The 13,229-nt window shown below is 46.1% G+C and overlaps 1 protein-coding gene across 18 annotated transcripts in view; it reads right to left on the reverse strand.

Moving 5' to 3' along the window:
- Window positions 1–13,229, reverse strand: part of MICAL3 (microtubule associated monooxygenase, calponin and LIM domain containing 3) — a 218,544-nt gene that overhangs the window by 117,344 nt on the left and 87,971 nt on the right. For all 18 annotated transcript variants that reach the window (XM_064155739.1, XM_064155748.1, XM_064155746.1 and 15 more), the window contains exons 5-12: window positions 13,001–13,102; window positions 11,747–11,902; window positions 10,545–10,645; window positions 9,740–9,997; window positions 9,082–9,197; window positions 6,511–6,637; window positions 3,877–3,970; window positions 2,648–2,795 (exon numbers count right to left, since the gene is read on the reverse strand). In XM_064155739.1, the coding sequence (XP_064011809.1) occupies window positions 2,648–2,795; window positions 3,877–3,970; window positions 6,511–6,637; window positions 9,082–9,197; window positions 9,740–9,997; window positions 10,545–10,645; window positions 11,747–11,902; window positions 13,001–13,102 (1,102 nt within the window). The remainder of the gene's footprint in view (window positions 1–2,647; window positions 2,796–3,876; window positions 3,971–6,510; window positions 6,638–9,081; window positions 9,198–9,739; window positions 9,998–10,544; window positions 10,646–11,746; window positions 11,903–13,000; window positions 13,103–13,229) is intronic.

Consider the following 13,229-nt stretch of genomic DNA (forward strand, 5'->3'; position numbering starts at 1 on the left):
TCTTGCCTGATCCATATTTTAGTTCTGCTGGCTTTTTGCAGACCTTGTAGAACCCTGCATGTTAGGGAGGCTCTTGCAGCTGTGGAGCTTGTGACTAATGATGAGTGGATTGAGTGCCTCTGGACAAAAATCAGAAGGCAGACCAGGAAGAGTGACACACTGGCTGGAGTCTGTTATAGGCCACCCAACCAGGCAGAGGAGGCAGATGTATTATTCTACAAACAGCTGCAGGACATCTCAAGATAGAATCATAGAATCAACCAGGTTTGAAGAGACCTCCAAGATCATCCAGTCCAACCTAGCACCCAGCCCTGGCCAAGCAACCAGACCATGGCACTAAGTGCCTCATCCAGGCTTTTTTTGAACACCTCCAAGGACAGTGACTCCACCACCTCCCTGGGCAGCCCATTCCAATGCCATTCACTCTCTCTGGCAACAACTTCCTCCCTGGTATACGTGAGGAAGGCTGTGGTTGTAGTTTACCCAGACTTCAGCAAGGCCTTTGCAGTCTGCCACAGCAAACTCCTGGCCAAGCTGGCAGCCCATGGCTGGGACAGAGGCACTCTGTGCTGGGTTAGGAACTGGCTGGATGGCTGGGCACAGAGAGTGGTGGTGAATGGTGCCACATCCAGCAGGCAGCCAGGCACTAGTGGTGTCCCTCAGGGATCAGTGCTGGGCCCAGTCCTGTGTAATATCTTCATTTAATGATCTGAATGAGAGGTTTGAGTCCAGCATCAGTGAGTTTGCAGATGACACCAAGTTGGGAGCATGTGTGGATCTGTTAGAGGGCAGGAGGGCTATGCAGAGGGACAGGACAGGCTGCAGAGATGGGCACAGTCCAAGGCCATGAGTTTTGCCAAGTCCAAGTGCCAGGTTCTGCACTTTGGCCACAACAATCCCATGCAGTGCTACAGGCTGGGAACAGAGTGGCTGTAGAGCAGCCAGGCAGAGAGGGACCTGGAGGTGCTACTTGACAGCAACTGAATGTGAGCCGGCAGTGTGCCCAGGTAGCCAAGAAGGCCTGTATCAGGAACAGTGTGGCCAGTAGGACAAGGGAGGTTATTCTTCCCCTGTACTCAGCACTGGTCAGGCCACACCTTGAGTGCTGTGTCCAGTTCTGGGCTCCTCAATTTACAAAAGATGTTGAGGTGCTTGAATGTGTCCGGAGAAGGGCTGGTGAGGGGCCTGGAGCACAGCCCTGTGAGGAAAGGCTGAGGGAACTGGGAGTGTTCAGCCTGGAGAAGAGGAGGCTCAGGGAACACCTCATTGCTCTCTACAGCTACCTGAAGGGAAGTTGTAGCCAGGTGGGGTTATCTCTTTTCCCAGGCAAGCAGTGACAGAAGACAGCCTCAAGCTGTGCCAGGGCAAGTTCAGGCTAGATGTTAGGAAGAAGTTCTTCACAGAAAAGGTGACTGGCATTGGGATGGGCTGCCCAGGGAGGTGGTGGAGTCACCATCCCTGGAGGTGTTGAAGAGGAAACTGGATGAGGCACTTGGTGCAATGGTTTAGTTCATTAGAAGGTGTTAGGTGATAGGTTGGACTCAATGATCTCAGAGGTCTTTTCCAATGTGGTTAATTTTGTGATATAAAAGCAACATAAAAAGCTACAGCTTACAGTTACAGAAACCATTTTAAAAGCTATTGGAACCCTCCATAAGCTATAGAGCTTTTAAACAGAGTATCTCAGGTTAGCTCAAATGTGCTGAGCAGCAATTCAGAGTACACAGGAGAAGGTAATTGTGTACTTTTCAGCATGTTTTACATTAGATTGTGTCACTAAATACAGCTTCAGCATCTGTCTTTTCTAATATGCTTTTGGCAAGTCGAAGCCATTTTGGGTTTCAGTTGAAATAATAGAGGCTGGCACTGTTTCACCCAATATAACAGGTAAGGATGCATCTCATTCATCCAATTGGTACTTCAGCTCACCAATAATAAGCATCTTTGTTTAGATTGTGGCTCACTACTTCCAAAGTGCAGCCTAGAAGTCTTTAAAAAGAGTTAACTGTTACACAGAAGATCTATAAAGGGCTGTGTAGAGTCTTGTTCAGAAGAAATTTAACTGAAGCTATCAATGGCTTCAAACTAAAGCAAAGCAGATTTAGATTGGATGTTAGGAACAGGTTCTGCACCATCAGCATAGTGTAACACTGGAACAGGTTGCCCAGGGAGGTGGTTGAGGCCCCATCCTTGGAGATATTCAGGGTCAGGCTGGACAGGGCTGTGGGCAACCTGCACTAGTTGAGGATGTCTCTGCTGACCGCAGAGGAGATTGGACTGCATCAGCTTTGGACGTCTTTTCCAACCCAGACCATCCTATCATTCTATGGTAACTATTCCTGGCGAACTTCATGGGGGGGAAAAAGGCTGTCAGCCAATAATGCTTTCCAGTTACTAACAATTTAAAGCTTAATGCTGTCAAATCATCCAGAAGAGAAAATGACACCACCACACTCATCTTCATATTCATCAAGCTATTATGACCTTCCACTCCACTGGTGAATCACCATACATCAGGAGTAATGGAATTCACAGCAATCCATTTCTGCCTAAGCCACAAATGTGTTGCCTCAGTCTCCACACTGTCAGCTCCAAAGATCTCTAACCCTTTGGCCCTCCCACCTACTCCCACCAGGCAGTTACTCACATTAAGTCTGGACGGTATCTGTGGATAATGGCACACAAAGCCAGGCCACTTTTCCATGACATAGTGAGATCTGTCACATTAACACCAGCATAGCCATCCGTCTGCCTCTGGCACCAACTGAGCAACTTACTAGAGCGAGCTACAGACTCTGCAGAGAGAAAAAACCAAACAAGAACAGCATGTTTGGAAGTGGTCTCTGTCATTAATTCTAAATACAAGACAAAGCTCATGAACAGACAAATAAAACCTTCATGTAAACAAGAAGCTCCTTCTACAGCAGGCAGCACAGACAGAAGCCTTTCTTTTAAGAAGACCATCATCTCTATTTTAGATCCAAGAAAGGACTTTTTTATTTGCTGTAGGTTGCTCTTGCAAAGGTGCCCAAGGAACTATAAAGCAGTTGCAAAGGCTTGTTAAATATGATCAAAAGAATCTAGAGTAGCACAATGCTCTCTCTAAAGCCAGCTATACTATTTCTAATGGAAGAACTACAAATGTGCTCCTGCAGCTTTTGTCTTTCTCTTGAAAGCTTTCCTTTCAAAGCAGCGACCTGTTTTGACTTTGCCTTACTGCAAAATCTGATGAGATTACAGCCTGGAGGGATGTGGCTTCAGGGCAAAGAATAAATCAAAAGCCTACACAGCTATTCAGCAGTGGAAGCAAGGACTGGCAGCAAAGCCCTGTTCTGAGAGTCCCCTAACACTATCTGGACACACAAAGGCAAGGTGCACGAAAGGAGAAGTTCAACATATCCCTCAGGGTAGTGAAATGCTTATCATGAGGCATCTATCTTTAAAAATAATGGAAGCCAAGTGAGGTTACACTTAAACTAAGAGATAAGATTAAGGAAAGCATGAACAGGAAAAGCTGCATGAGAAATACTTTCTGTTGTGTTTGTCAGAATTCTGAGCTTGCTGTTAAGAGTAAATTCAGGCAGGGCTTCTGCATTTTAAGTAAGGACACTTTTACAGAACAAAAGGAGGTGGAAAGAAATGCTTGTAGAGGTAGAGATGCTTAGAAATTTAAACAGCATTATAAAGGAACACATACAAAGGAAATTAGGAAATGAAATATCTTTGCATGAGAACTGAAACTTGAAAAATTGGAAAAACTAGACTGATGATGAAACAATTGCTGGGCATATTTTCTAAACCCCTAATAAAACTCTATAGCTTTGCTGTTCTATGGGGCCAGAAAACCAAAAGGAATAGAACAGCAGCCAGCCTTACCATTTCGAGTCAGCTTTGGTGTCCTGGAGTTCACAAAGTTCTCTATTTCCAGGTGAATGTCTTTCAAGTCTCCTGTATTATACAAGTGGCGTACCTAAAATGACAAAACAGTTCAACATGACCAGCACGCAGTGCAAGAGCCACACAGAAAGGGACAAGACACAAGAAGGAAAACAACAGCACTTATATAGCAGGAATCTCCAGCCTAAGGACCCCAAAGAAACAAGGATCAGGTTGCCAGTGCTGAACAGTCTGGCTGGCTACTGCTGCTCCGTGGACAGCAGACTGCGCCAGCCTGCTGCACCAGCTCACTGCAGGGACAATGTGCATGATGCCTGCACAGACAGAATGCACCTTCCACTGCAGCATGGTTACAACCAGCAACATCAATGTGCTTTAAACTAGGTTGGAAGAGGGGCACGGAGAAAGGCAGACTTACTGGCTGAGGACATTAAGGTCGGGAATAGCCTTGGGGAGAGTGATCATGACATGGTGGAGTTTAGTACTCTACTGGGTAGAAGCAGAGCAACAAGTAGAACTACAGCCCTGGACTTCGGCAGAGCTAACTTTGTGCTCTTCAGAGACATGCATGCAGAAATCCCACGGGCTAAGGCTCTAGAGGGTAAAGGAGCCCAAGAAAGTTGGTTAATTTTTGAACACCACTTCCTCCAAGCCCAAGGTAGGTGTGTGCAGACTTGGGTAGGGATCACAAGTCCATGGGCCCTGATGAGATGCACCCAAGGGTGCTGAGAGAACTGCCTGATGTTGTCACTCTGCCATTCTCCACCATCTTTGCCAAACTGTGGCAGACAGGAGAGGTGCCTGAGGGCTGGAGGAGAGCCAGTGGCACTCCAGTCTTCAAAAAAGGCAAGAGCTTCCAGGGAACTATCAACCAATCATCCTCACCTCCAACCCTGGGAAAATGGTGGAGTGGCTCCTTCTGGAGGGCATCTCAAGGTAATTTGAAGAGAAGAAGGTTATCAGGAGTAGTCAGCATGGATTTACCAAGGGGGAGTCATGCTTGACTAACCTGATAGCCTTCTGTAGTGACATAATTGAATGGGTAGATTCAGGGAGATCAGTGGATGTAGTCTACCTTGACCTTGGCAAGGCCTTGGACACCGTCTCTCATGACATCCTAGTGAGCAAGCTCAGCAAGCGTGGGATGGAAGAGCAGGCAGTGAGGTGGCTTAGGAACTGGTTACAAGATAAGAGTTCAAAGAGTGGTGATCAATGGTGCCAGGTCCAGCTGGAGAGCTGTAACCAGGGGAGTCCCCCAGGGATCAGTGCTGGGTTTGGCACTGTTCAACATCGTCATTAATGACAATGATGAGGGCACAGACAAACAGAGTCTGCTCAGCAAGTCTGATGAGAACACCAAACTAGGAGGCTTGGTTGATACAGCTGAAGGCTGTGCAGGCATCCAGGGAGACTTGGACAGACAGAGCTGGGCAAGGAGGAACCAAACGAGGTTCAACAAGGACAAGTGCAGAGTCCTGCACTTGGGAAGGAATAATAAACTACACCAGTGCAGGCTGGGAGGTGATCTGCTGGAGAGCAGCCCTGTGGAGAGGGACCTGGGTGTACTGGTGGATAACATCCATGGCACAGCAATGTGCCCTGGTGGCCAAGAGGGCCAATGGGATTCTGGGGTGCATAAAGAGGAGTGTATCCAGCAGATAAAGGGAAGGTTCTACTACCCCTCTACTCTTCCCTGGTGAGACCTCATGTTCAGCACTACATTCAGTTCTGGGCTCTCCAGTTTAAGAGGGACAGGGATCTGTTGGAGAGGGTTCAGCAGAGGGCTACAAGAATGATCAGAGGACTGGAACACTGCCTGATGAGGAGAGGCTGAGGGACCTGGGGCTGTTTAGTCTGGAGAAGAGAAGACTGAGAGGGGATTTAATCAATGTTTATAAATGTCTGAGGGCTGGGGTCAGGAGCTGGGGGACAGGCTCTGCTCACTTGCTCCCTGGGATAGGACAAGGAGCAATGGACGGAAGCTACAGCACAGGAGGTTCCACCTCAACACAAGGAGGAACTTCTTTACTGTAAGGATCACAGAGCACTGGAACAGGCTCCCCAGAGAGGTTGTGGAGTCTCCTTCTCTGGAGACTTTCAAGGCCTGTCTGGATGTGTTCCTGTGTGACCTGAGCTAGACTGTATGGTCCTGCTCTGGCAGGGTTGGACTCGATGATCTCTTTGGGTCAATTCCAACCCCTGACATCTTCTGATCCTGTGATCAAAAGTTCCTAAAAATGAATTTATTAAAGTACAGATGTCCACTCTTGACTGATGTATCTCTGTGCATAGAAAGTACTTCCTCAGTGCTTCTTGCCACTAAGGACTGGAACAGGCTGCCCAGGGCAGTGGCAGAGTCCCTGCCCCAGGAGGACTTTCAAAGCCATGCAGACATGGTGCTGAGGGGCATGGTTTAGCGGTGACCTGGCAGGGCTGGCTTAATGGTAGCACTCAATGCTCTAAAAGGTCTCTTTCAACCAAAATGATTCTGTGATGCATCTCACTCTTCCACAGTGTACTGCTGCATCAGGTCACTATCTGCTCCCAAGAACATTAGCACAGCTGCACCCAAGGCAGGTTCCAAGCACTCAGAAGCAGCATTTGCCCAGTTACCTGCTGAGGCCGCAAGAAGTTGACGTTGATATTGGGGTACCGGGTGGCAGGGTCGATGCTGTAATGGCTGAAGTTTTTACTCACATTCTCAGGGGTGGTCTGAGGCAGCAGCCTGTAAATGCTTTCCCTTGGGGAAAAAAACAAACACAAACAATGAAGTGAAAAAAGGAGCTTGGGGGTGTATTTTAGCTGGCTTAGAATCATAGAATCATAGAATCAACCAGGTTAGAAGAGACCTCCAAGATCATCCAGTCCAACCTAGCACCCAGCCCTATCCAATCAACCAGACCATGGCACTAAGTGCCTCAGCCAGGCTTTTCTTGAAGACCCCCAGGGATGGTGCCTCCACCACCTCCCTGGGCAGCCCATTCCAATGCCAATCACTCTCTCTGTGAAGAACTTCTTCCTAATATCCAGCCTATACCTCCCCCAGCACAACTTGAGACTGTGTCCCCTTGTTCTATTGCTGGTTACCTGGGAGAAGAGGCCACCCCCACCTGGCTACAATGCTCCTTCAGGTAGTTGTAGACAGTAATAAGATCACCCCTGAGCCTCCTCTTCTCCAGGCTAAACAGGCCCAGCTCCCTCAACCTCTCCTCATAGGATTTGTGCTCCAGGCCCCTCACCAGCTTTGCTGCCCTTCTCTGGACATGTTCCAGCACCTCAACATCTTTCTTGAATTGAGGGGCCCAGAACTGGACACAGTACTCAAGGTGTGGCCTGACCAGTGCTGAGTACAGGGGCAGAATAACCTCCCTTGTCCTACTGGCCATTTGGGGGTTCTATGATTTTCACTTGGGTTTGTTTGCTGCTTCTTGTTGATTTGTTTCTACATGATGCTTCACTGCTCATACTGCTAAGCAGAGAGATAAGCAGGCAGATCAGAAACCTAATCAATTCAGACACCAAATAGCTAAGATTCAATGTAATCATATTAAAATCTGCAATTTAATACAACTCCAGAAGTCAAAAAGAGGGAAGAAAACAACACATTAAGCATAGCTATTAAGGGAGTGGAACATCTTCCTTAGGAGGAGAGCCTGAGGGAACTGAGGCCTGGGGCTTGGAGAGGAAGAGACTGAGAGGTGACCTCATTCATGGTTATCAGTATGTAAAGGCTGAGTGCCAAGAGGCTGGAGCCAGGCTCTGTTGGGTGATGCCCAATGACAGGACAAGGGGCACTGGTGGACGTTGAGGCATAGGAAGCTCCGTGAAAACACGAGAACTTTTTCCCTGTGAGGGTGACAGAGCACTGGAACAGTCTGCCCAGGGAGGTTATGGAGTCTCCCTCTCTGGAGGTATTCAAGCTGTGCCTGGATGTGTTCCTGTGTGATCTGCTCTAAGTGACACTTCTCCGGCCAGAGGGGTTGGACTGGATGAGCTTTCAAGGTCCCTTACAACTGCTAACATTTTGTGATTAAGACACTGGAACAACTCTGGAGGAGTGCCACTAGGGAGACTGGAGCATGTGCCCTGTGATGATGAAGCCAAGGGAGCTGAGTTTGTTCAGCATACAGAAGAGAAGGCTCAGGGAAGACCTTATTGCTGTCTGCAAATAAGTAATGGCACGGTGATGGAAGCTTGGCTCCAACTCTAACATCATCCTTATGCTTTTTTTTCAATTCAAAAGAACTCTAACTGCAAATATCTATTGTGCCATTTATATGTCTTTTGAAATCAGTAATATTATCATCTCTGATAGTCTGAAGCTGCAGTTGCTTAAGGTCTACTAGCTGTTGCTTTTACTTACCCTATTTTTCAATTACCCAAGTTCTGATCTCTAAAAATAGATCCCTTTGAGTCACCCAAAAAAACCCAGTCAAATGTGATAAAATCATCAAGACCTTAATACACTAAAGAAATACAAGATGTTGTTTGGCTTACACGAAACAAAACAAATAGGTTAGGAGAACATGAAATAAAACTAAAGTCACAATTTCCTTAAAAGAAAATCATGTGAGATATTTACAAGATAATAGAGGATGGCAAAGATTTCTGCCCTTGGTGCATTAAAAACACATACATATTCTCCTGGCTTGCTATGGCAAGCCTGGTGCATTAAAAGCACATATGCCAAAGAAACATAAGATGTTGTTTGGCTTACATGAAACAAAACAAATAGGTTAGGAAAACATGAAATAAAACTAAAGTCACAGTTTCCTTAAAAGTAATTCATGTGAGATATTTACAAGATAATAGAGGATGGCAAAGATTTCTGCCCTTGATGCATTAAAAACACATACATCTTCTCCTGGCTTGCTATGGCAAGGCTGATGACAGTAAGTCAGGCTGATTTTCTTCATGTAATACCAATGAGCACCAAAAAAAGACTCTGTTTAATGTGCTTTTAAAACTAGAATCAGGCAGAGATGCAATATTTTTATTCCTCTATAAACATACTTCAGTTTATCCACCCCTTAGGAAATGTCTTCTTCAGTTGAATATAACCACGAGCGTCCCCTAAGAACAATGAGAATCTGTATCTCTTGTTGTGTGTACATACTGGCATTAAAAAAAACTGGAATGAATGATGAGACACAGGAAGATTAGATCATTAAATGTCTCCATTACCTCTCTGCAAGAACTTCCAGAGGACTAGCCCCGAGTGACCAACTGCGTACCATCCAAGCAGAGTCCATCGCAGCCAAAAATCCTCTGGCTATTCCAGTTCCCATTGGCCAAAATGGCTAATGTCACAGTTTACCAAAAAACACAGGAAAAGCATCATTAGTCAAAATCTTAGACAAGCATCATCTCCAGATGGCAATCTGCTGGGGAATTATAGCTCAGTAATTGGCTTAAAGCTTTACGCCCATGGAGCCAGAGAAAACCGCAGGTGTGGACGAACTCCCCCAGCCTCAGTATCGCTCCGTTTTGAACAGCAGTTCACAGACTGGGGTGTGTCAACAGCTCTGCTGCAAGATTGCACTTCTTAACCAATGGCAAAATGCTAATTGTTTACAGGCCTACAGTAGGTTCTGCACAGAGTCTAACTGTCCCAATAAGAAGCAGATGGGACAGACTAACTTCAGAAGAATCGCTGCATGCATTTTCTTCGGCAAGATCATTGCCATTCTAAAAGCTCTCCTTTCCCAACACTCCCATCCAGCCTTTAAACCTCCCACATCGTCAGCTTCCCTTTATGGCAGCTCCCTTACAGACAGCACATCACTTCGTGATGAGTGCAATGGCTCATCCTTGTGCTTCAGTTCCCTGCTTACATACAAACCTCTAGAAGACTGTCCCCAACCAGTGCCACAAGTAACTGGTGGCCGTTCTGTTCTCGCACGAGGGCTGCATTTTCTGATGCATACATGCAGGTGAAGTCAAACATGGCCACATCAGGCTGGCCATAGTGATTGATGGCAAAGTCCAGTGATGGCAGCTGCTGATTAGTGGAAAAGTCAGCAGCTTCTCTGGCGTAGTTGAGCAGGGCCTCCTGGTCCACATTCTCCCGTGACAGCAGTAACTCTGTGTCAGCATAGTCCTGCCAAAAAGAAGAAAGTCAAACGGCCAAATGCATAACTTTAAGACTACATACAACAGTTGGCATTCAGTTTTCTGCAAATCCACTGAAACAAAGTTTTTCTCTCTTTCCTATCTGTGTTTGTAATCCCAAGAGAAAGCTAATAAACCTTTTACTGCAAACAGTGATCAGTCCTGCTAGCATTTCTGGCTGTGAAAGGGTTAAGGAACTTCTGAGCATTTCTCTTCACACACTTCAGACAGAAGGCACAAGACCTAATTTGTAGTCAAACTACTTTTAAATCAGCTTCTGTCAGAACAAGATAGAAGTAGGCTTCCAATGTTTTCTTCCTTCCCTGTTGAGGGAGAGGACAGGTCTTGTAACACACTTCTGATGGCTCAAAGTAGTTCAGAGGAGCATTAACCATGCATATTTGCATTCTAAAATACACCTGCATGAAAACATGACACAGCGACAGAAGAGAATGTTGCCTTCTTTCAGCACACCAAGAGCAAACTGCCCAAGACAATCTGAGCTGCTCGAGAAGCCAGAAGAAGCCAATACCCACATGCCGTATCACTCCTTTGTCCAGCAAGCTCTGTTTTTTGGCAGTCATGACGAAGTAGTGTGTATCATCTTTGTAGTAGACAATGTTCTCCAAGTCAATACCTTGTGACAGAACAAAAGACACAGTAGCAAAGGAACAAGTTACATGTTAAGTGCGACACAAGCTCTAATGGAACAGAGTAAATTGAAACTATGTGATGGAAAAGCCTTAGAGAGAAACATACAGAAGCTGTCTCCCTTGCCTTTGATGACTTGCAAATCTGAATCTTCCACAGAATCACAAGCAGCACAGTTCATCTGCATATAGCTACCTCCTTTACAAATCATAGAATGGTGTGGGTTGGAAGGGACCTCTGAAGGTCATCCAGTCCAACCCCCTCTGCAGTCCCCCCATGAAGTTAGCCAGGAATAGTTACCACAGAATGATAGGATGGCCTGGGTTGGAAAAGACACCCAAAGTTCATCCAGTCCAATCCCCTCTGCAGTTCCCCCATGAAGTTAGTCAGGAATAGTTACCATAGAATGATAGGATGGCCTGGGTTGAAAAAGACATACAAAGCTCATCCAGTCCAATCCCCTCTGCAGTCCCCCCACGAAGTTAGTCAGGAATAATTACCATAGAATGATAGTATGGTCTGGGTTGGAAAAGACATCCAAAGCTCATCCAGTCCAATCCCCTCTGCAGTCAGCAGAGACATCCTCAACTAGCACAGGTTGCCCACAGCCCTGTTCAGCCTGACCCTGAGTATTTCCAGGGATGGGGCCTCAACCACCTCCCTGGGCAACCTGTTCCAGTGTTACACTATGCTTATGGTGCAGAACTTGTTCCTAACATCCAATCTGTATCTGCTCTGCTTTAGTTTGAAACAAAAAATATATATTTATCATCACTCAAAGGTTTGTATTCAGATGTGGAGTACAGGAAACTGAATTCAGATTTTTTTCTATTTAGGACTCAAATTTCCTGAAAACTTTCAGGCAAATCAGCTCTCCAACTTCTGAAAAAGAAAACCAACACACACCTGAATGATTTACATCTGCTTTGTACACCTGTATGGAGTAACTGCCAAAGTCTGATTTCAGAGACAGCAATGACTGAGTTCCCTGCACAAGAGGTGCACGTATTGATTAAAGACGTTATCTGAGTTACAAAGCTGTAAGAACAAAGAGTTCTCACTGCAAATCTATCAACTGCTATCCAACCTGTGGCTTCTCGTAGATCCTGGAAGAACTTCTGGTTGAATATGAAGGCCACCCCACTGATCTCTTCTACTTTGGCTTCAGCCGTGGTGTTGCGGTTGATGAAGTTTGCTGTGATAGCGATTGCCAGCTTACCGCGGAACTCCTTCCGACGAAACCCTAGCGGTGGGTGAAGTAGTAACAGTGAATGGAGCACACCTGCAGAAGGCTCAGCATGCCAGCAACAGCTGCCCTTAAAGACAGAACTCACCTGATGAATTACAAACTCCTCCACAGAGAAAGCAACAATTGCTTCATCAGAAAAAACGAAGCTTTTGTTTAGGGGAAAAAAAATCCTTTCTGTTTCCTTCCTGTTCTCCAAAAGTTACAACTTCCACTACAAACATTTAGAATTCTCTGCTACACAGAACAGTATCCAACAGTTGTTACTCCCAGAAGAGCTACAACAGTATTCAACCAGTGAAAAAAATGCAGGAAAAATAGCCATACTTCAAGACACTAAATTCCATTACTAGTGGACAGGAAGAAGAAAGATGATCCAAGGATTACAGAATGGTAGGGACTGGAAGATCATCCAAGTCCAACACCCCTACCAGAGCAGGATCAGCTACAGTAGATCCCACAGGAACACATTCAGGCACAGCTTGAATATCTCCAGAGAGGGAAACTCCACAATCCCCCTGGGCAGCCTGTTCCAGTGCTCTGTCACCCTCATAGCAGAAAAGTGGGTTTTGTGTTTCCACAGAACTGCCACCAGTGCCCCTTGTGTCCTCCTCTCCAAGCCCCAAGGCCCAGCTCTCTCAGACTCTCCTCCATAGGAATATGTTCAACTCATCCTTGTGGCTCTGTGCTGGCCTCTCTCAAGCAGTTCCCTGAGGTCCTCCTTGAACTGAGAGGCCCAGAACTGGACACAATATTCCAGATTTGGCCTCACTAGAGTCGAGGGGCAGGAGAACCTCTTTTGACCTACTAACCACAGCCCTTCCAACACACCCTAGGATGACAATGGTCTCCTTGGCCACCAGAGCACATTGCTGGCTCATGGTCAACCTCCTATCCACTAGGACACCCAGGTCCTTTTCCCCTTCAATGTTTCCCAAGTGTCTTTGACATAAATGGGTTCTTACATGGACATTTAATCTCCCCTTTCACCTGTCAAAGGTCTTCCCAGATTTTGATTGGGATGTTTCAGGCCATTTTGGTTCTAGCTAATTTAAGAATAAATCCTCTTTGAAAGCAAATGATGAAGCCCATTACCTTCTAACGTGTTCCTCCTGCCATCCCCTCCAATGATTACTTCAAACTCATACTCAGACACTGGATGGGTTTTTGGATGGACCAATGCACGCCAGCCTATTCCTGTTGATAAACTCCAAGTTAGTGATTATATTCACAGTGCACATAATATCAGGACTACATAAACCCACTCCTTACTATCCAGAAACCCTACCTCACACCATCAGCAAAGACACATTGCAGCAGAGCT

Source organism: Pogoniulus pusillus, chromosome 15 (genome assembly GCF_015220805.1).
Source record: "Pogoniulus pusillus isolate bPogPus1 chromosome 15, bPogPus1.pri, whole genome shotgun sequence".
NCBI lineage: Eukaryota > Metazoa > Chordata > Aves > Piciformes > Lybiidae > Pogoniulus > Pogoniulus pusillus.